Genomic DNA, 24,521 nt, shown 5'->3' on the forward strand with positions numbered 1-24,521 from the left:
AGCTATTGCTTTTCCCCATTTTTTTTATGTCTATCTTGGCCTATTTATAAACCCAATGGGGAAACTGAAAGACTAAAGATTTATAGGTAATATGCTGTGGTTTAACAAACTTTAAAAGTTAAGACTGTACTTTTTAGTTCTCCTTGTTCATTCTGCTTTGGTAGCCCAGGCAGGTGGGAAGAACCCAGGGGAAGCAGGCAGGTTGGTGACCAGGGGCAGGATTAGGGTGAAGAGAAAGATTTTGATATTTTGTTCATTGTGAATTTTGTGCATTAATTTTGCTTTTTAAAATACTACATTGAAATATGTATGTTGATTACTGAGTTGTCTTGGTGTCCCCTCAAATTGGAGCCTAACTTCCTCTCCCCAGTCCTGACCTCACTGGTGGCCCACAAAACTCTCCCAGACTGCATGGAGGTCATGGTTACCATTCCATCTTCAAACCATCACCTGGAGAGTTCTCACTTTTACTGTTGCACCCCTCAGAGCAACAGTGGCAATGACATTCAGTCAGAGGAAGGTAAAGAGGTTTTCTCATCAAGTCTGAGAGTTGGCAAATGGAACCCCACTGCACTGTTCCTTTCCCACATTTTTTCCTTCTACCTGCCCCTAACATGCTGTGGTTTTCCAAGTCCCTGACTTTTCTTCTCTTTTCAATCTTAACTCCTGTTTCTCTGGGGAAATCCCACCCACACTTAGTGCTTCTACTTTTCAGTATATAGTCATTCCAACATATCCATGGCTTCCACATCCTGAGATTCAACCCACTACAGATCTAAAATAGTCAGAAAATTGTGATCATATTATATGAAATAAGAAGTGTTTACAAAAATTCAATATAGAAAATATTGAAATCATCATATCTATTAAGAAGGGATTATAATATCTCCATCCAAAGGAGCTACTTCAAATATTAAATTACAAATAGTGATAAAGTTTTGAGAAATATTTGACCAGGATGCAAACACCTTGGCATAGTCATTCTTCTGCCTACCACAATCAGCATGTCCAAAACTGAACCCATGATCTTTTCCCCATTTCTATCTTTCTACCATGCTTTTCCTCTGAGGTCCTTATTATTTCCATTAATGATAATTCCATACATCTAGTGGCCTGAATTTAAAAATCAAAACTTGATTTATTATCTGCACCTCTATATTTGGCACTTTCATATATAGTTAGTGGTAATGTCCTGCCAATTTTTCCTCTAACAATCTCCATTCCATCTGGGCCACTGAATGTAAAGTCACATCCATTGAAGTCTCTTCACACTTGCTTGTTCTCCAACATCCTGAAGACATCATGCTAGTACTCTAGGCTGAAGATGTCTTAACTTGTCCCCTGTATCCACAGACACCCCTTCTAAGTCCTTCACCAATCACTCACTGGAGTTACCTTTCTAAAATACACATATAATCATATCAATTCAAACCTTAAAATGCATTTATGGCTTTCCATGTCCTATAAGATGAAGTTTAGTTTTGTACCATGATGTAGAGGGAACTTTAGAATCTGACACCAAACGAACTTACTAGCCTGATCTCCCATTCCACACACTACAGTCCTGCCACACCAAAGAATGGGAAATTCTCTGAATACACTATCTTCTTCAGTCTCTATATATTTGCCTGATGAGTTCCCTCAACTTAGAATATATTTTACTCTCACTCTTTTTTGCCTATAAAAGTACTCATCCTTAAGATCACAGACAAATAGCATCCTATCTGTGGAGCTTTATCTAATTTACCCTTATATGTATTGTCCCTTAGAACGCCACATGTGGCCAGGTATGGTGGTGCACACCTGTAATCCTAGCAACTCAGAAAGCTGAGGCAGGAGGATCACAGGTTTTAGACCAGACTCAGCAACTTAGTGAGGCCCTAAGCCATTTAAAAATAAAAAGGGCTGAAGATGTGGCTCAGTGGTAAAGCAACCTCAGGTTCAATTCCTAATACCAAGAATTAAAAAAAATAACTCCACATATGGTTAGGAGGACATGACTTAGAACCAGACAATCTTTTTTTTTTTTTTGAAATAATTTGGTGTTTTATGGAATAGCATTCTATTTCCAGACACATTAGCCTTCTTACAGCCAAAGGATTGGGAAATTGCCAACAAGCACAGCACACAAAATAGTTTAAAACAAGGGACAACTCCTGAGTGTAGTTTTCCACAGCCTAATATTAACCATACTAATGACATCAAACTGTATATTACAAAAAGAGAACACCAGGTTTAATACCTTATGAAATATGTACAGAAGTTGAACATTCATGTATGATATAATTCAAGTCATAATTCAATTATGAATGTAATGGGACATTCTGATATAGTGAAAAAGGTCTAGTTGATTACCAAAAAATGCATGTAAACCATAAAAGATAAAAACTACTTAAAAACACAAAATTCTAACCACTAGGTTTAAGCTTTCATTTTTAAAAAGTATATATATATATATATATATATATATATATATATATNAAAACCAAAAGCATATGCTAGTACACAAGCAGTCTCACTTCAGAGACTTCATTGCAGGGACCCAGTTTTCTTATTTAAAAAGAAATGATTATAAATAATAATTATCTAAAGCATTGTTGGGAAGATTAGATGCTTTCTTGGGTGTGAAAATTCACAGCACAGTTCATACCAGGACCTTCCTTTAAGGTTTAAAAACCTCAAACAGCATATTTTGTTCTTAATACGAGAACCAGTGTTTAAACTATAAAATCCTTAATAGGAGTGTTCAGCCCAGTTGATTAACAAAAGTTATTTATAAATGCTTCAATACTGATGATATGAAACTGATGATATTAAAGCTACCAAAACTTTGTAATGAACACCGAGTTTGGCTTCCTAGATAAGAGTCCAAAGTCATTTGCCTTCTGAGAACATTTCAGAGATATCAGATAGATATTCCTTAATTTCTCCAGCACTGTGGCATCTGCCTTCTAAGTTTTCCGTCTATCATAGTCTCCAACCATCTTCTTGATGTGTGACAATTTACTCTTCAACTGTTTGCAGTAATTTCTCTTTCTTTTGTAATCTGCAGATCCCTTAACTTGCTTCAGTCTATTGTATTCATCAGCAGCAGCCATGTACTCTTCACTTTCTTCTCTATAGTCATCCAATTCTTTATCTAGATGAGAGAGTTCTCTATTGACCTCATCAAGTTCTGCTTGTAAGCTCTTGTATTCCTGCAGGCCAGTGTCAAAATTTCGCTTGTAAAGTTGTCTTTGTTGATCTGAAGTGATGGGTGGATATTCCCTGATCCAGTCCTCCTCCAGCTCATCACAGGATTCTCCACCCGTCGTGTAGTCTGTCTCATAGTGATCTTGCTCTGTTCTCTTGGGCTTTCCTGCTCTTCCCTTAGTGGGAGCCCTTTTTGAAGGTGTCTCTAAGTTACCACTGCTGCTGTATCGAGCCTGTCTGAAGTCATCCATGGGTGAAGTGAGGGGAAGCTCCTGAGCCACTTCATGCACCGGTGGTGTTGACTTATAGGAAGACTCTGGATATGACCGCTTACCATTCACTTTGTCATTGGAAGAGTACACCATGGAACTATCGACTCTCTCCACGTAGTCAGATGGGGGTGGAGGTATGTCTTGTGTGCCTGCAGACACGTTTTTAACCCATTCTTCCACATTGGGTGGCTGTTCCTCATAAATGTGTTCTTTGTCCCACAAAATATTGGACTTGTCATACCAGTCCATCTTTCTTCAAGTTTTCACAGCAAAGAAAATTATTAAAGCAAAAGCCACAATAATCATGAATCCTAGCACAATGGCAATAGCCTCCTGGGGATCCACCACACAGTAGTGATACAAATACTGATCCACATAGACTCCAGTAACTGCAGGTGTATAGAACTGGTTGCAGAGGGCATATATTTGTGAACTATATAAAGATCCAGAAGCCTGGGCAGTTGGGTTGACTCCCATTATATAGACAATTGTGGCAATAAACACCAGGATACCTAGGATAGCACTCACTATTATCACAGTCAAGTAATATCCTCTTGTTCTGGATATTTCAGATCTTATAACACTGGTAACAAATATTGCCAATGAGGCAATGAAACAAAAGGCAGCCATGGCCAACAGGAAGCCCTTTGCCGCTCTTGGATCCGTATAGCCTCCTCCATAGCCATAACCGTAGCCATAACCATAGCCATAGCTGCCTCCATAGCCACCAAAGCTACTTCCTCCATAAGGGTAGCCAAAACCACCTCCTAGTAAGCCAGTTCCATAGCCTCTGTCCCAGGCAAGTGTGGAGGCAACACAGGCAAATATAGCAATACACATCATAATAACGAGCATAGACAGAATACGAATCACTCCTGGAGGAGATGTCCATTTGTAGAAGTGAAGAATTTCATCTTCTGGGTAAAAAGAATACGCAGGCTGAGAGAGCATTGGCCGAACATGCATTTCTCCACCATATATGTCATTGCTTGGTGCATAATGATTCGGTTTGAATTCATCAGGTCTATAAGGAGGCGGACTTTCAAAAGGCCTGGATGACATGGCTGATGTCACTGGTCACCTGCTTTAGGATGAGCAATTCCCTGTAGCTCCCAAGATCAGCCAATCTGGCAGGAACACCTGACTCCAAGTGGGCAGCCAGCAGGCAGCCAGAGACCGAGCGGGGGACTCAGCCTTCCTCCTCCTTCCCCTCACCCCAGAACCAGACAATCTTGAGTTCAAATCCCCCATCTACCACTTTGCATCTTTGATTTGAGGCATGTTATTTTTCTCTCTCAGTTTTTGATTGCTCATCTTTATCTACCTCATGGGGTTCTTGTGAGGAGTAAATAAGATAATATGTCTAAAGCATCTATCACAGAGCCTGTCCCAAAATTGGTACTCAATAAATGACAGCTGTTATCATTCATCTGTTACTATGTCCTCCATTATATAGCTACATATTCACTTCCATTAGAAACTGATGACCCTTTTGAGGAAATAAAAAGCCATATCTAAAGAACCATCTCATATTCATTTTTTTATCACCAGACCTAGCAGATGGATGGATGAATAAAAGAATAAATGGCTATCTATAGAAATTAACAAACCCAGCACACAGATCTGGGGAAACGCCTTTGGAGAATGTAAGGCAATTCTTTCTCACCTTTCACTTGACAGTCTCTGGCTCCAGATACAAGTTTGTTCTTATACAAATCCATGCAAGTTACTGTTCCCTGGTGGCCATAGAAGATCCGTAAGCAAACCCCAGTTTTCAGATCCCAGTATCTGCAGGAAACAGGCCAAAATAATGACTGGGATTTTCTGAGGGCCCAAGGGATCAATCACACTGTATAGTGTTTCTTTATATCGGTGGGTAGTTGGAAAGCAGCAGAGTTTCATGGTTAAGCTTAAGATTCAGACACCAGGACTTGAATCCCAGTTAAAGCACTATTTGGCGTAATTTTGGGAAAGTTACTTAATTTCTATGCAAGATCGTTTTCTCATAGATACAGTGGTAATGGTAACAACAGCAGTTACTTTGTAGGATTTTTGGAAATAATTAATGCACTAATAGAGTGAGCATCAACTGGAAATGAGTTCTACCCTCAGAGGACATTTGGAAGTATCTGGAGAGATTTTTGGTGGTTACAAAAGAGATTTTTGGTGGGGAAGGAGGAAATAGAGTCCAAGGATACTACTGAACACCCCCAATGCACAGGGGAGCCCCCACAATGAAGAATTTTTCATCTCCAAGTGTCAATAGCACAGAAGTTTAGAAGCACTGCACCAATGCAGCTAACATTAGGACAGTGACCCACACATAGAAAATGCTTGATAAATGGTAGTTGGATTTAGTTGGGAGGGTCTCTGGAATGACCACCACGAATAGGATTCACAGTACTGATGCAATGGTAGACCTGATCTTAAAACAAAAGCAACAAAATAATTTACCATGTCACTTAGTTCAAAAATATTTTATGCACATCTAAAGCCTATCTAAGATATATATGGGAACACATATATGAGTCATGCTATTTTTCAATGAGGAAACTTGCCTGAAGACTCGTCTCTGTCATTGAAAAATTCTTTCACTTTAGCCAAGCTGCTCTTGTGACAGGACAAAGTTATAATATTAAGATAACTGACTCTGGAGCCAGCTGCCTAAGGTTCAATTCCAGGTCCATTACTTACTATTTGTGTGATCTTTGGTAAGTTTTAGAACCACTCTGTGCCTCAGTCTCTTCCTCCATAAATTTGGAATAAAAACATTTCTTATTTCCCAAGGTTATTTTAGGCTCAGAACTTAGTGAATGATTAATAAGTGTTTCTTGGGACATGAAAAGTTTTTTTCCTTCTAATATTCTCCAAAGTCCCACAGCCTTACCAATACCTTCCCCAGAGCCTGCAATGCATCCTTTCAGAGCCTGCTATGCAGCTACAGTGAATTCACAGGAATATGAAAGAAAGCATGTTCTAAATTTGTTTCTAGTAGCATGGCAGTCCTTGTGCCCAGGTTGGTTTATGTAATGTATGGAAGAAAAGACATGATAGACATTTTTAGAAAATGGGAATAGAAGGAACTTCCTCAACTTAATGCAACTTTAAACCAAAGTCACAACAGTATGCACTATTCTTAATGAAGAAACTGCACTGCTGAGTCTTTTTGAGAAGAGAAACAAGGTGACAGTGGCCACTCTCATGTGCTGTTGCTTGCCATGGCACTGGAAATCCCAGGCAAAGTTATAAAAAAAGGGAATATAATATATTGTCATTATTGGCACCTAATAAGATCACCTACAAAATAAAACCAAATCAATATTAATGCATTAATGCATACTTTTAGCACTAATAAGAGAGGTGAGCAAGATTGCCAGACACAGTATCAACCTGCATAGATCAATAGTATTTCTCTATTCCAGCAATAACCAATTAGAAAATACAAATTAAGATAGCATTCATAATAGCAATAGAATTATATATAGACATTTAATAAGAATATGCAAGATTTTTATAAAGAAAACTATAAAGTTCAAAGAAAGAGCCAAGAAGATGATGCCAATGAATGCATTTCAAAAATTAATCTATAAATTCAATGCAACACCAATCAAAACTCTTTTTAGATTTTTTTAAATTGATAAACTTAATCCAAAAACTCATATGTATACCACAACTGTTAACATGGAAAAGAGTGGAACTTTCCTCACTATGATCTATTCACCAAATGCAGTGCTAAAAATAAAATATATATAAAAAATTTAAAACAGGGTAATTTTGATGCCATAACAGAAAAACAGCAACACGAATTCAGAGACATTTCCATGCATGTATGGAAAATGACCATGTGATAAATTGGGGTCCACAAATCAACAGAGGGCGGGGGGCAGAATAATTTGTCATCTTAGTAATTGCTGTGGGAGGAAAACTGTTCACTTTATCTAAAAATTTTTTAAAAAGTAATGGAAGCCCTATCTAACAAGCATACAAAGTAAAACTCCAGATAGATCAACTGACTATAAAAGATCAGACCATAAAGTCAATAACAGAAAATATTGGAAAATATCTCTGTGACCTCAAAATAGAAAGAACTACAAACATGAGAGGAAAAAATCCTGATAAACTGATGAATTTTATTACAACAATATTAAGAATTTTTGTTCAACAAAAGGGAACTATAAACATGGTTGATAAATTAAAGAATTGGAGATCATATTTGAAATTTTAAAACTGACAAGAGACCATCTAATTGGTTGTTTTAGGCTGTTCTCTGAGTTCTGTATATACATTTTATCTACTTGCTTTTCTAGTAATGGACACTAGATTGGATTGGCTCTAAATAACGCTGTATTGAACATCTTCATTTATGTCCCCTTGATGATGTAAGATGATTTTTAGGAATATGCACAAAAAATGAACTTGCTTAGATACAGGATAGGCAGCACCTAATTTGATTAAGAAGTACCTATTGAAGTCTGGAAAGATCTAGAAAAAAATACAACAGCAAATCAATAAGAAAATTGGAGCAGCTTTAAAGGAAAAGTAGGCCAAAGAACATAATCAGGCAATTTACAAAAGAAGAAGTCACAAAAGGTAAACTTATTAGTAATCAGAGTAATGCACATGGAAATGATTTTACACATATTCATCTGGCAAAAGTTTGAAAGCTGGATGATGTCCTGTGTTGGTAGGGAAATAGGGATGCTGGAGCCCTACTGGTAAAAGCATAGATCTGTACAGTGTTTCCAGACTTCAATATGGTACTTCTTAATCAAATTAGGTGCTGCCTAACCTGTATCTAAGCAAGTTCATTTTTTTTGTGTGTGCATATTCCTAAAAATCATCTTATATCATCAAAGAGACATACATGAAGATGTTCAATGCAGCATTATTTATTTATTTATAAAGTTAGTTAGTTTTTTGGTGGACACAATATCTTTATTTTATGTGGTGCTGAGGATCGAACCCAGTGCCTCATGAATGCTATAGGAGCACTCTACCACTGAGCCACAACCCCAGCCTGCAGCATTATTTAGAGCCAATCCAATCTAGTGTCCATTACTAGAGAAGCAAGTAGGTAAAGTGTATATACAGAACTTGGAGAACAGCCTAAAACAACCAACTAGATGGTAACATGGGTGAATCTTTTGAAATATAGGGTGGGGGTTCAAACCTTAGGAACATAGATACAAATTATTGATACATGTACAGAATTTATCAATACACATTTTGAAAGAACACACCTAAATAAAAAGAAGAAAAATTAGGTGGTAGTCCAGTGGATAATAGAAGTAAAGAATAAAGGTAAAATAGCATAAATAAATAGTGTTAGCCATTAACACATACTACCAGACAAAAATTAAGAATTTCTGTTCATCAAAAGATGCCATAGAAAAATGAGAAGATAAGTCTTAACATGGAAGAAGAAATTTCCAATACAAATATAAAGAAGAGATTCGTATCCAGAAATTACACAAAATTCTTATGAAAATGTTGCTCCCTTCAAAAAAGAAGTAACTCTTATAAAAAGGAATCTCATAAAAGCATAAATGTCTCCCAAAACATATTGTTATGGTTAATTTTACACGTCAACTTGCAGAGAAGTTGCTTTGGAATGAGAGTAATATTTACATTGAACTTTGAGTAAAGCAGATGGCCCTCTAAAATGTAGACAGTCCTCATTCGATCAGCTGAAGGCCATGTACAGAACAAAAACGTGGATCTCCCCTAGCAGGACGGAGTTTTCCAGAACATTGCCTTCAGCCTTTATCTGCACCTTAAGTTCTGCAGAGCTCAGCCTTCCAGGCCAGACTACAGATTTTGAATTTGCCCACCTCCATAACCACTCAAACCAATACCTTACAATAAATCTTCATTTATGTACACATCCTATTGGTCTTGTTTCTCAGGAGAACCCTGATGTACATATGGAAAAAAAATGTTCAATCTCACTAGAATAACCAAGGCTAGAATCAAAACCCTAAGGAGGTTTTATTTAGTACTCATCAGATTGGAAAAAATGTCAAAGACTGATTGACAAAAAGTCTTGGTGAGCTGGGTGCATGCCTGTAATCCCAGAGGCTCAGGAAGCTAAGGAAGGAGTATCGCAAATTCAAAGCCCAGCCTCAGCAAAAGCGAGGTGCTAAGCAACTCAGTGTGACACTGTCTCTAAATAAAATACAAAATAGGGCTGGGGATGTGGCTCAGTGGTCGAGTGCCACTCCCAACAAAAAGTATTGGTGAGTGTTTATAAGGAGGGATATTCTCATATCCTGTGGATGGAGGTATAAATTAATCCAACCATTTTGGAAAACAAAAATTCCCCTACTGAGAAGATATCTTTAAAAAAAATTCATGCATGTGAGTACCAGGTGATGCCAAGACCATCTATGGAAGTATTCTTGGAAAGAATTAAAAACTAGAAATAATACAAATGTCCATCAACAGAATAGTGTGAGTTACAATACATTCATTCAATAAGATATTATATCTCTGTGAAAATAAATCATGACTGCTACCTACATCACATGGATCAATCTCAAAACAAAGTTCAGTGTAAGATTCAAGTACTGGGGCTGGGGTTGTGGCTCAGTGGTAGAGTGCTCACCTAGCGTGTGGGAGGCCCTGGGTTAGGTCCTCAGCACCACATAAAAAATAAATAAAGATATTAAAAATATTTTTTTTTAAAAAGATTCAAGTACTGATGATTTTTTTAAAACATGATTCCATTTATGTTAAGTTCAAAAATAGGCAAAAATAATTAATATACTGGAGATATATAAACAAGAAGCAGAAACTATAAATAAACACAAGGGAGTAGTCAATACAAAATTTAGGGTTACATTATCCCTGATTGGAAAGAGGATAAAAGCAATAAGGGAAAGGCACCCATGGGTGATGGAGGAGGGGTAATGTTCTATTCTTGGTCTGAGAAATGGGTAGAAGAGTATTTATTATTCTGCTTAAAATATATGAATACATACATGAATACATACCTTTAATGTTTTTATCATAGTTATATATAATGTTGGGGTTCATTTTGACATAATCATATATGCATAGAATATAATTTGCTCTACTTCAGTCCCTAGTACTTCCCCTTTTCCTCCCCTCCTCTTTCCCTCTATTCCCCTTCCTGTACTCTACGGGTCTTCCTTGTGTTTATTTAAAGGTTGTTTTAAATTAGTGCATAAAAAAACAAAAACAAAGTACATGTATAAAGACATGAATTGGCGTGAACATACATTATATACAAAGATATGAAAAATTGTGCTGTATATGTGTAATAAGAATTGTAATGCATTCTGCCGTTGTATATTTAAAAAATAAAATCAATTTAAAAAGACCTCAAAGTAATAATAATAACCAATGAGTTCATAACCAACTTGAATCTAATGTATGAAATATGATATGTCAAGAGCTTTATAATGTTTTGAACAACCAATAAAAAAAAAAAAAAAAGAATGGGTAGATGTATAAATGAAATAATAATGATAGAATGTTGATAATGATTGAAGGTTGGTTGTGGGCACATGGATATTGTTGTTCTATTCTGTTTATTTTTTATATTTTTTAAATTTTAAATAAAATAGCTTTTAAACCATGATTGAAAAAATAGAAAAAAGAAAAAATAAATTAGTGCATAAATACATATATTTTTAAATACCATTTTCTCCTATACTTCATACTCACAAAAACTATCTTTCATTGAAGGAATCTACTAAAAGAAGTACAGATTTTATCTTTATTTAAGAATGCTAAAAAAAAAGAGAGACTTTTTCTGATTCACAGTCACCCACTGGGAATACAACTGATAAGTTTATGAATCTATCCCATTTAAGTAAATTCTTGACTTTTACCTTGTCAAAAAAAATCCATTGTAGGTTTTCTAAAAATTAGTATTATTGAGAATGACTTTTCAATAAATACAAAAAGTCTGTACACTTCTTCCACTTCTGACTCTAGACCCTCGGTCTGATGGCAATCATTACCTCTTTGGACCACTCACCTGATGCTTAGGTCGTAACTCCCGCTTAGGAGAAAGTGTTCCCCCTCACACAGGAAGAGAGTCCGGATACTCCCCACATGGCCTCGGAATTCAATAGGTATCACCTTGATTTTTAAGATGTTAAGAAGTTTGATCTTCCTATTAGATGACACAGCTATCAACTCTCCCCCAGAATAATGGATCACTCTGTTCTGGTCCCACCTGAATTTTGGGATGGGCATGGGGAAATGGATTATACATGAAAGAAAAGTTAGCATCCTTCCTGGATCTTACTTAGCACTGACTTTTGTATACTGTGGTTGTATAATGGAAAATCTAGGACCTCCCTTGCTGAGAAGGGAGACAGCAGAAGGCAAGACCTAGTATTAACAGACCCTGATGATTCCAACCTCATACCATGAAAAAAAATCCGTTTCAGGTAGATTTAAAGCCTAAAGACATAAGTCCAAAATTATAAAAAAAAATTTTGAATTATTCTGCTAATGTATGCTAAATCCCCAAGAAAGAGAATAGAATATGTGGCATTCCCCAAACTTATTGGACCATGGAAATCTTTCTTCATGGAAAATCTCAGAGGAAGTCCTATGTTCATCTGTATTTCTTCTATTTCTTTCCTTTCTTTTTCCTTTTCTTCTTCCCTTCTTTCTTCCTTTTCCTTAACCAATATCTAAGGAACATTTATTAGGTCCAAATTTCTGTGCTAGTAGGTACCATGGGAAATTAAAAAATGAATAAGATACAAACCTTGCTCACCAAAAGCTTAGAATTCAATAAATCCAGGTAAGTTGAATTAATTTTCCAATAATAGAATTATTATGAAGTAACTAAAATATTTTCAGGATAACCAAATAATTTATTATCCAAACTGAGACTTTCTTGTTGTGAAAGAGGATGCTATTAGTTAGTATACTAGGAACACAGTAAAATGGAATTGTCTCAATAATATACTCACTCTAAATATGAGGAGCAATTCTTTAGATTTTTGTCTTCATTCCATTTGTCATATTCAGAGTTTAACCAGTCATCATCTAAAGAGTAATTATCACCATACTTACCCATAAAAATTCAACTCTGGAGCAGGAAGAATAGATAGTATTATGGTTTAGATCTAGACTGTCTCCTAAAACCTCATGCATTGAAGGTTTGGTCCACAATATAGCAATATTTAGAGTGGAGCTTTTGAGAAGTGATTAGGTCATGTTCTGGCTGCATCAGTGGATTAATCCATTGAGGGATTAATGTTTGATGGCATTATTTGGAGATGATGGAAACTGTAGGTGATGGGGCCTCACTAGAGGAAAGATATTACTGGAGACCCACCCTAGAAGAATAGACCCTTTCCTTGCACTCTCTCTCTTTTACGCTCTGCTTCTCAGCTGCTATAAGGTGAATAGCTTTCTTCTAACATGCCCTTCCACGATGTCCTTCCACCATTATGTTCAGGCCCAAAACAATGGAGCCCAGCTGAGTATGGATTGAAACCACTGAAAGTGTGAACCTAAATAAGTCTTTCCCCCTCTAAGTTGTTTTTCTTAGGTATTTTGTCCCAGCAATGGAAACCTAACTAACACAGCTAGCTCAGTGGTAGAGTTCTTGCCTAGAATGTGCAAGATCCCAGGTTCAGTCCCTAGCACTGGAAAAAGCAATAACAAAAACCTTCAATTCTGTCTTCCCCATACTGATTGGTCTATTTTTGAGATGCATTTTGTTAATAAAATTCATGGCCAACATTAAAGTAGAGGTGGCACAACCAAATGATGTCACATTATGCAATACTTATAAATACAACTGTCACATTTAATGTGGAAAGATATCCACCGTGTTTTGCTGGATTGGATTACAAAAACATATAGCATAATCCTATTGTTATTCAAAATATGTCCTATGCAGGGGCTAGGGTTGTGGCTCAGTGGTAGAGCGCTTGCCATGCATGCGTGAGGCCATGGGTTCCATCCTCATCACCACATACAAATAAATAAATAAAAATTAAAGATATTTTAAAAATTATGCCTTATGCATATGAAAAGAAAATGCTAGAGAATAGACATCAATATTAATGGCAGTTATCTCTATGCGACAAAATTTTAGATGTTTTCTTTTCTCTACACTTTTTCTGGCATTTGGAGGATTTTCCCCCAATAAGCACATATTCTTTCTTTAATTAAAACAATAAAGATATTCTAAAAAAATATTTTATGCACATAACATGTGAAAAATGTTGGTGGTCAGCATACCCAAAATTTATTCGAGAAAATGTTCTCTCCCTACTACCAAGAATGGTGCAAAATTAAGCACATATTGTTCAAAGAAGATCTCATGCTAGTTCAGGGGCAAGGGTGAGAAGATCTTTCTAAGCTGACAGGGGTCAGGAGAATTCTAAGATGTCAATGTAGTTAATCAAAGTGTCCCAGAAAACCTTGATTCTGACTCCAGTACCTACGTGTCAGAGAGAATGCGGATATTGTAGGTCCCACAGAAAACATTTCTCTCCTCCATCTGGACCTGTTGAGTTTCCTGGTTCTGGTATGCAGTCCACAGACTGTAGTCACTCTAACAAGGGAATATGTGAAGTCAAAATGTGGCATCAACTTTATCCAGGGCTCCTGATACTCCTCCAGTCTCCCCTGGCAATGGTGCAAAGACCCATGGATTCTTTCTTCTAAGAGAGTGGCTTCTGCTTCATGGTGAAAGGGGAAAGCCCATGAGTTGGCACCAAAATAATCCATGAGTTATATAGAACATGCTCAGTTAAGGGTCCCAATTAATCTTTCCCCTCTGTATTTTCTATATGTTCTGATTCTAGGAGCTTTTAAGGATGAATTCCAAATAATGCTGAGAATGCAGCTTTTCTGCAAATGAGCTCACAAAGGCTCATTTATATATATATATATATATATATATACTGTCTCNTATATATATAAAATTAAGCTACACTCTTTGTACATTTCTGTTTCTGAATTTTCATACATCTTCAACTTTCATTGTTCTGAGAGCTGCCTAATGAGGTAGATCACTTGCTCACAAAATATTCTCATCACCTTAACAGATAATATATCTGGGACTCAGGGAGGGGAAAGAAATTTTATAAAGTCTCAACAGAAATGTTTTCCTGTGTTTCTCAACATATTTTTTCTTCCTTTTCTCCTTCCTTCCTTCCTTACCTCTTTTCCTTTCTTCCTCTTCCCTCTCTCCTTCCCTCCCTCACTCATGACACACTTCCTGAGCAGCTATGGCATGCCATGCATGATAAATTCTGATATAGATGATTGAACAACACTCCTAGTTCCTCTTCTTCTCAACCATACTAAACCCTTAAAGAGCAGGAAACAACACTGGCAAGAAAAAATAAAAGACAGCAAGTTTATCATGAAAGCAAAAAAGAAGACCACAAAATCACACTTGCATCTGACAGCCTTGGGGACATCTTTGGATCTCCTTCCAAACCTTCTCCTTTTCCTTCATGCCTTTGGACTCTTCCTCAGATGCCCTCTTTCTCTGCCCAATCTCCTCCTTAATCTTTAATCAAGTAGTGACACTCACCTACAAATCTCTGCTCAGAATGTGCCAGCCTTCCTCCCCTCCAGCCCAAGCAACGTTCCATATCCCCACTTGAATTAAACAAGGCTTCCCTGGTTTCTCCCAACAAAGATGGAAATTCCTTGGCCCTCCATTATCCCTCGGTTTTGGGAGCCCTGGAAGGCACATGGTGGAATCATCGGGAAGGAGAAAACACAGCTCTACCCCTCACCAGCTAGGAGACCTCAGCAAGTTTTCTAACATCATAGTCTTAATTTCTACATCCATAAACTAGGAGGGATTATACCTACTTGATCCACAGTGAAAAATCAAATAGATGATGTATATAAAGCCATCAGCACCTTGTCTAACATACTCCTCGCCTTTAGTAGAGAGTGCCTATGGTGAGAAGCATTCACCTCCATTTGTCCCTGGGCAATGGTGCAAGGACCCATGGATTCTCTCTTCTAAGAGTATGGCTCCTGCTTCATGGGGGCAGAGCCTGTAACTGCTTCATCCTGTTATTTTATATGTTCTCTCTAGTCTTCATACTTTCTTCCTTGTTTCTAATTCCCCTCCCTTTTTAAGACATTTCTGAAATGCCAAACCTTGCCTTGAATATCCTTTTTGTTGGTCAGTTACAAATTCCATCACCTAAAGTAAAGAATAAGGGCATTTGTTTCATTAGACTTAGAAAAGAAATAAACTTGGGAAGGTCAGGGTTGAGTTCAACTTGTGCCTCTTTCATGCAAATGTCTGGGAGAACTTGACTTCTCTGAGCCTCACTTTCTTTATCTACAAAATGGGTGAAGGAGATTCTGTTGAGAGTCATCCATGGGCTGTGTGTGGACTATGCTGCGCATTGTAGCCTAGTGAGGGGATAGGTCTGGCATTGGGAACTTCCCATGGCACCCCAACAGGGATAGACTACCTGATGCAGGTGAACTTCCCCCTCAGCTCTGCCAAAGATCCCACATAGCACCTGAGATGGGTGTGACCTGCCATGATGCCAATCAACCTGCTGACTGCAAAACTTCTACCCTTGAAGCCTTATCCCTGCCTCTGATGCACCCCCTTAAATAACCACCAGAGCCATCTTTCCCTTGTCTAGTTCCAGGTCTTGCGCGGACTGATGTATCAGGGGCTCTGCTTTTGTAAATATATTTCTGCCTCTTTGTGTTTTGTTCTTCACTAATTATTTAGACTTTAAGTTTTAAGGTGGCGTACACCCTCCTCAGCAGGAAGAAGAACCCCCCCAACAAGACACTGGCCACTGGCCATTGCTCCCGTTAAGATTCACAAATGTATTTTCTTTGGCCCATGAAATGCCTTTCACTGCTTGCCATTAATTAAGAAAAGCAAAAAATTTCACATAATCATTCAGATTTCCTCCTGAAAACTCATATGTCCTGGCAGGCAGGGGGCAGAGTTATCATAGTAATAATTAGCTGAAGCTGAGCAGTGACTGGCCCCTTTCAGTAGGGAGTGAGCTCTCTAGTTCATCACAGTTTCAATGTCCTTTACTCTCCCCACTGTCTGCTCCCTGATCTAAGTGACCTGCCTGTCGCTACACAGAAGCTAAGTGATCTCTCTGGATGCTTCTATTGCTTAAATTCTTAGTTATGCCACATAAGGAAGCTAAAGTCAGACCACCCTTCATCTAATATCCCTTCTGGGTCAACTAAATAGTAGGACCTTCAGCAGAGAGGTGGGGGAAGGAGTCTAGTGTTCTTAGGAGTAACTACCATGCCTGCAGACTCAATTCATGAAGCTGCAAGAGTCTTTCCTTTACTCTACTTTATCACTGCCTAAGAATAGATGGGGTGATTTTATCTAGAATCTCTCCTTCCATCCAAGAAACAAAAAGAACCCAGATGTGAGAGTTGAGAAGGCAGACCTTTTGGATCAACGCTGGTCCTCCTCTCAAGTTTTTTCTCATTCCTGAGCAGCAGATTCAAGTAGCCTCAAGATGGATGGGCTGAGAGAGTTGAGGGAAACCCCAGCTCAAAGCTGAATTCACTCCTGGTCTCTGAGCTCTCCACTAGATGATCTAGTGCCATGAACACAGGTCCTGGCCACAGGATATGAGCCAAAAAGAATCCCGAGAGGACAACCCAATCAATCTATTCATTAAACAGATGGGGAATCAAGATCTATGGAGGGGAAGTGACTTGCAACTTGGTAGCAACACAGAACAACTCTGGTCTCCCTTAGGGAATAGTGCCTCCTACCATCACTATCCTTTCTTGAGGACTAAGTCTCTATGTCAGCCTTCAATGGCCAATAGGAGCATTGGACACTCATGGAACTTGCCCCAGACACCATTAAAACTCACCTTTGTTCTCAGTTTCCACTTGGGATTTTTGGTACGCATGCGCTTCCCATCATCTCCTATTTTAGGAACTGGGATAGAAAGCTTGTTGGCATAATTGGGATCTATTCCTTTTGTGTAGGATCCCTGGAGAGGGGAAAAAAAAAAACAGAAAATGGCTGCTCTTGGATAGCTGCACTCTCATTTATTGCAGCAATATTCACAATAGCCAAGTATAAAAATGTCCTATTCATGGTGAATGGCTAAAGAAAATGTGGTATATACAACCGAATACTATCCTGTCATTAAAAAAAAGGAAGGAAATCCTGTCATTTGCAACAATGTGGATGGCAGTGAGGACATTATGCTAAGTGAAATAAGCCATGCACAGAAAGATAAATACTATGTGAATGGGCCTCATGTGCAGAACCTAAAAAAGCTGACTTCATACAAGTGGAGAGTAGAATAATGGTCAGCAGAGGCTGAGGTATTTCAGGTGGAGTGGAGATGGAGAGATGTTCGTCAAAGGATTCATAATTATAGTTAGATAAGAGAATTAAATTCAAGGGGTCTATTGTGTAGCAGGTGACTGTAGATAATAATGATATATATTGCATTCTAGAAAAATGCAAAGAGAGTAGATATTAAGTGCTCTCGCACCACAAAATTGAGAACTATGTGAGGTGATGCATTTGTTAATTAGCTATGTTTATGATATATATGTATATATACTGTATATATATATATATATATATATATATATATATATATATATATATATATATATCAAAAGCATCATGTTGTGCATGATATATACAATGTTTTTGCCCAATTCAAGGAAAAATAAATAAATTTTTTATAAAACAAGAAATGACAACTCTTCATTCCTTCTCTCCAGGAGAACAGAAAAGACTAGTTTTAGGTAAAATCTGAAGATGGGTAAACTCTGGCCAGGGAAGGAAGGTTCAAGTCTGGCCAGTTATGCCAATGTTGTGCATGGACCAATGGAGGAGGAGGATGAACACCAAATGCCTGGAGGAAAACCAGCAAGAGATGGTCATCAGTTTCCAGATGATGACCTGCCTTACCATGCCTGCATCTTCTCATCCTTTGTCACCTACCTCTGCTGGGGGGAAAAAAATTCAAGACCACCAAGATATCAGGCAAGAAACTGAGTAGTAAAAATGCCAGAGATAATGTCTGTCAGGTAGAAAATTTCATATGGACCTAAATATATTCTTGGTGACCTTGTAAACTTCTCTATAGCATGAGTTTGGTTCAGAAGCGTATTCATGGCTTTCTTATTGTGTAAGCTCCAATATGAGTCCATGGGTGGGGGGTTGAAAATTCCCTGCTTTGTGAGATTATGTTTTGCTTCATGTTTTGCAGCTCTGGGGATGGATCCCAGGACTTTATTCATACTAGGCAAGTGCTCTACCACTGAGATACATCCCAAGCCCTGGCAGTTTTGGAAAGGCTTGGCCTCTCTGTTACAGACAAATTTTTATACATATTGTCCCTGCTATGTACACTGACAATAGAAGGGTAAATGGTGACCAATAGGGAGTCCAGACAACAAGAAAGTGGCTACTAATACCTAACAAGCAGCTAATGTGAAGCAGGAGGCCAGCTGAGGGTCTGCCAGGGAAATGGAAAGGCTCATAGTTAGGTCATCCTCAACAAGGAAAGGAAGCTGGTCTCCAGAGATGCCCCTCCCAGACTGGAAATACCTGCAAGAGGGCAATTTGGTTCTGAATGAAGGTTTGTGTATTCAACTCCATCTTCACCTGATGAGCCATCGCAGCCCAGTGCTGGCTTACAGAGGCACACTTGTTCAGAGTGTTTCTATCGAGCATTCCTAGGGGAGAGGTAAAAAACAGAAAGATGGACCCAGAAACCCCAGGACTGGGCCAGAATGGGAGGTCTCTGAGGACTCCCCTCATCCACCCCAGCATACTTAGAATGTACTTGGAGAGATGGAGAGGGAGGTGACGGATAAAGTCCCGGTATCTGCTGTAGCCACAAGACAGGTCTCTGACATCATCCAGGTTTATCAGCAGATTGCAGGAATTGTCTTCTGATCTCGATGTGATTGTTTTTCCAGAAAACATTCTGTTCATCTCGGAAATACACTGCAGTGTATTCTTCCATTGTCCCTCTAGAGTGAAGCCAGAGAAGGGTGCATGGTTGAGTTGTCTCTACAGTAACTCTGGCCTCAGAACAAATCCTCACCAAAAGCTTCCCTCCCAAAAATAAAGCTTATGCAAGTGAGCTCATGCAACATATTCTTCTTATCTCTTCTGCCACATGAAAATAGTACTTCCTGACCCAAACATGCAATTCGTTTACTGCCTTCTCATTGACAGGAGATGTCTAAAGTAGCAAAGCCTGAAATGACATCGTATCTGGAATTTCTTTGAAAATATCCCAACAAGAAAAAAATTAAGCAATTTTTAAGGGGTAGAGATGGATAAAATAAGATTAGTAGGGTTTGAGATGTAGCTCAGGGTAGATGCTTGCCTAGCAAGTATAAGACCCTGAGTAAACTATTGACAATTGTTAAAGCTGAATAATGGTTATATGGATGATTTATTAGACTGTTCTATCTACTTAAAGAAAAGTTATATATATTACTTTTAGTTGGACACAATATCTTTATTTTATTTATTTTTATGTGATGCTGAGGATTGAACCCAAGGCCTCACACATGCTAGGTGGGCACTCTACCATTGAGCCACAACCCCAGTCCTGTTCTATCTACTTTTAAAGTTTGGAATTTTCCATATAAAAGGTGTTTTAGAATTTATGCTTTGTGTTTCTCATGATTATTTTATGTACTAGTCATATGCCACACATTATTGACTGGTGTTTCAGTCAATAATGGACCATGTGTGTGATGGTGGTTACACCATATAGCCTATGTCTACTATGTCTACTATGGTGTATAGTAGGCTATACAACATCTTGGTTTGTGTAAGTACACTTTATGTTGTTCACACAATGGTGAAATCAACTAACAACATGTTTCTCAAAATGCATCTCTGAAGTTAAGATGATTCATGAGTGTACATATCTTATTTCAAAAACAAACTTAGGAGGGCCTTTGAGATCAGGGACCAAATTCCTCACTGCTTTAGTTTCTTCCTCAAGACTAAATCCAAAGCTTAAAAAAAATTAGCCACAGGTGAGTTGGATCCTAGAGGTACCCATGCACTATGCCAAAGCTCAGAGCTGGATGGTGGGTTATGACCTGGGACAGAAGGAGATATCATAAGAAGCTCTGTAAAGTTTCCTTTTGATCTTTACTTCCAGATGTCTCTTGTAAGCATCATGGTGGAAGGGCAAAAGCATGAGCTTTGGGGTCATACTGACCAATTTTTATCCTTCATCCCTTACCAGGTTACCAGCTGTGAGGAGTAAATGAGAAAAAAAAAATCAAAGAGCCCAACACACTGGAGATGCTGAGTGAATGTTAGTTCCCAAAATCTGATACAATCAGAGGTCACTGCCCTCCCAGCCCCTCCAACTCCACTAAGACTTCCCAATCTCATATATTCAGAGACTCTTCAATTTACATAGGGTTACATCCTCCACAAATAAAAACATCCCTAAGTTAAAAATACCATAACTTGGGCTGGCATTGTGGCTCAGTGGTAGAGCGCTTGCCTCGCGTGCGTGAGGCCCTGGGTTCAATCCTCAGCACCACATAAAAAAAAAATACCATAACTCAAAAATGCACTTGATCCACTCTAACCCATTGTTAAGTTGAAAAAAAAAAAAACAACAACACAGCAAGTCGAATCATCACAAATTAAGATACTTCTGACTTAAGGTGAGATTATATCCCAATAAACCCATTGTAAATTTTAAAAAGTGATGAGTTAAAAGTGCTAAGCCAGTAGTTGTACACTGGCTTTCTTGCTAAAAGCTGACTTACCAGTATGTGATGCTTCTCTCTCCAGCTTTTCAGGCACTGTTTTATTTCCTGGGGCTTTAGACAACGGGAAAGATGTGGGCTTGAGTTTAGCTGCCCAGAAGATATGTGAAGTCTTAGACTTGGGGTCGTAGCCTTTCTCAGGGAAAAAACTCACATGGGCAGAGTCTTGACTAAGCGCTAAAGAACAAAACACCAAGACAAAGTTGCTCTTCAAGCAGATATACAGAACATGAGACAGAGGTCAATGGTTTTATTTTTCCTTATTTCTTTTACGAATAGTCTGTATCTGTAGACTGTTTCTGCATGTTTTTCATTCTTGGATTCAACCAATCACAGATATAAAATATTGAGGAAAAATAATGAATCTGTACTAAACATGTACAAACATTTTTTTTTTCTTGTCATTATTCACTAAGCCATATAGGATAATAACTTTTTTGCATAGCATTTGCATGTATTAGGTATTATATAAGCAATCCAGAGATCTCTAGTACTCTAGAGGAGTTAAAGTATCTGAGAGGTTCTATGCAAATACTGCACCATTTTATGAACATGAATAACTGTCTTAAATCAAATTAGAAAACTTAACTCTTTAAGAGAGAATATGTCCTAGGAAGAAGAGGGTCACCACAATTTATAACTGAACTTATTAGCTCTAACATAAAGAGCTGATTCCTAGAGTGCATGGTGGAGCTTTTGAAATACACCACATGAGTATGTTCCACCATGGGAGATGCTCAGGAGAAGACACAGATATCAATTCACTTGCTGAGTGACCTAAGCTCAGTTGCTCAGATTCCCCGGACTGTGGCTTGCTTATCTATAAAATTAAGGAATGGGACTGTTTGATCACCAATCTAACTCATGGTTTTGACACGCCAGTCTTCTATCATTTTTCACCCCAGTTATCATTCTTTTATATCCCTGACATGGATGAAAACAAGTGAAATACTTAGGGATCAAATTGTACCCTAGGACCCTGAACCATGTACAACCAGAGGAATGAGAAGTTGTGCTTCATCTGTGTACGTCAAAATGCATTCTACTGTAAAATAAATAAATAAATGAATTTTTTTAAAAAAATCGTGCCCTAGGTTATTTAACTTTAAGATTCCTTTGGATTTCATTAGCCTGCAAACATGATCACAACTCAAGCCTCCTTGACAATAGGAATTACCCATCTTCAAGAGCTCAAATTCCAAAACCCCTCCAAGAAACTCACCCTTCCCACTCTTTTCCTACCCCAACCCCCCTTCCCTTCCCCTTGCTGGAAATTCCAACTCTTAGTCCCCTCCTAATCTTGAGTCCCTTGCCTCTCTTATGGTTTCTTTTGCCTTCCTAAACCAGCTGGCCAAACACTTTCAAAAGTCTCCTATGGATACCCTACACTAATGATTCTCAAAATGATGTTTCCAGACTAGTGGCATTAGCAATAGCTGAAAACTTATTAAAAATACAGCATATTGACTACCTCAGACCTAATGAGTAAAAAGTTCTACTGCAAGAGGACAACAATCTGTTTTAACAAGTATAACTGGAGACTCTGATGGAAATACAGTTTGAGAACTACCGCCCTAGAATCATTTGGATGTTTAGCTACCTCCAACCTTGAATAAACTCCACTTCAAGATTTGATTCTATGATAAAAAAAAAATAGGGCAGAATGAATGTTTTTAAAGTCCTAAGCTCTAACCTCTTGGCTTGGTTTCTGAGCAGGGCTATTGAAGAACAAACCAGTTTTGCAACTTCCCCATTACATCCCTCCCAAGCCCAGTCTAATAATCCCTAATGCAGGAATGAAATGATACCAGCACTGAGTGGTCAGAGGCAGGGACCAGCCATTTCTGAACCTAAGTCATGCAGAAACCCATTTCAAATCCTCACAGTTTCAAGTCCTAAACTTCCTCCTGCATTGGCCATTTTTTTTTTTTTTTTTTTTTTTAGTTTTCTAGAAGGAAGTCACATTCAGTGATTTCTCCTTGGGCAAACAAGATCAAATGTCAGGACAAGGTTCAAAGAAGACTTTCCTGCATTACACAGTATTCGTCTGCCTAAGCTTGTCTGCACCTGCTGCTCCTTGTAGTTTGCTTTCTGGTCCCCAGGGCCCTCTTCTCCCTACCTGTTTACCTGAGATATTGTTCCACTCTCTCAGAAACAGGACTCTGATCACATCGGCAGCCATGAGCAGTAACTTGGTGTCACACATCTGCAGCAGCAAAAGAGTGTAATTTGCCTTCGTCTGGTGGGTGCTATTGCCAAACCAGTACAAGATCTCACTCAACTTTTCTTCCGCAGTTTTATCCAACATTTGGTTCAAGGAGGATTTCGCTTTCCCCTCCATCCTGAGATTGATCCGGGACCTGTTATAGATGAAATCCTTTCCCTGGGTAGTCTGAAGGATATTTTGGAAGTAGTTTAACAAGTACAAGCTGTTTAACTGTTCCAGAATGCTAACTAGAAACCTCCTCTGCGACATGCTGCTGATCCTTCGGAACCACTCTTTGGTAGAAAAGATCTTCCAGGCTAAGATACATGTTTCACACTTCTGGCACAAAGGGACCGAATCGTTTCCCTTCTCACAACGAAAATAGGGGGCATTCTTGAGCCTTGGTTCCAGGTTTGCCATGATCCTGAGATAACCAGATCATTTTATCCTTGCCAGTTAGAAACTCTGTACCAAACACCGGAGGAACAGAGAAAGTGGACAAAAGCCCCTACTGAGCCTTTTCTGTTATAAACATCTCCCGGAGAAAAAGTAAACCATAGTGACCAATGGAAAGTTTATCTGTCCCAGAAACTGCCAGTAGAAGTCTGGCTTTTTGTACTGACCTCCTTGGAAACATGGCTTTACCGTAAATCTCCTAAACCTAGCACTGCTTTTGTGGAGGCAGTTGCTGTATATTCTGAAAGAGCTGGTCATCTCATTTCTAGAATGAGAATACTGCAAAAATTTAAATAATATGTGCTTTTAAAGAGGAAAAAAATACCATGTAGCTTGGTGTTGCACTTCAATTGTTGTTATTAATGACTTTTAAATCTTCATAAATATTTAATTAGATATAAGCTTCTTATGTTTATAGCTATTCAGTTATAAGGTGGCTATCTCAATGATCCCGAAGAAGTTTATATTCAATTTCTTAAGGCATCATCAAAGTAAAACCACAAATATTTAAATTACATTGAAATTGTTTAACTGCTTCAGAATGCTAACCAGAAATCACTTCAGAGAATCACACTGAGGTACAGAAAATTTTACTTGACCTGAGAATATGTGGGGGGGGGGGGGGG

General features: G+C 38.3%; 2 protein-coding genes across 6 annotated transcripts in view; both read right to left on the reverse strand.

Annotated features, from left to right (window-relative positions):
* Nucleotides 1-24,521, reverse strand: part of Fbxw10b (F-box and WD repeat domain containing 10B) — a 96,210-nt gene that overhangs the window by 16,189 nt on the left and 55,500 nt on the right. For 2 of the 5 annotated variants that reach the window (XM_048784249.1, XM_048784241.1), the window contains exons 3-8: nt 21,234-21,410; nt 19,027-19,454; nt 17,321-17,443; nt 13,910-14,019; nt 11,470-11,670; nt 5,131-5,252 (exon numbers count right to left, since the gene is read on the reverse strand). In XM_048784249.1, coding sequence (XP_048640206.1) covers nt 5,131-5,252; nt 11,470-11,670; nt 13,910-14,019; nt 17,321-17,443; nt 19,027-19,416 — 946 coding nt within the window. In that variant the 5' untranslated portion in view covers nt 19,417-19,454; nt 21,234-21,410. Of the gene's footprint in view, nt 1-5,130; nt 5,253-11,469; nt 11,671-13,909; nt 14,020-17,320; nt 17,444-19,026; nt 19,455-21,233; nt 21,411-23,352; nt 24,071-24,521 lie in introns of those variants that run through there. The other 3 variants (XM_048784230.1, XM_048784227.1, XM_048784257.1) reach the window with 3 other exon arrangements.
* Nucleotides 2,490-5,062, reverse strand: LOC107159518 (occludin-like). The gene is given in 1 exon segment (XM_048784289.1): nt 2,490-5,062. A coding segment is annotated over 1 exon segment (1,575 nt). The 5' UTR covers nt 4,527-5,062; the 3' UTR covers nt 2,490-2,951.

The sequence above is a fragment of the Marmota marmota genome, unplaced genomic scaffold (assembly GCF_001458135.2).
Source record: "Marmota marmota marmota unplaced genomic scaffold, marMar, whole genome shotgun sequence".
NCBI lineage: Eukaryota > Metazoa > Chordata > Mammalia > Rodentia > Sciuridae > Marmota > Marmota marmota.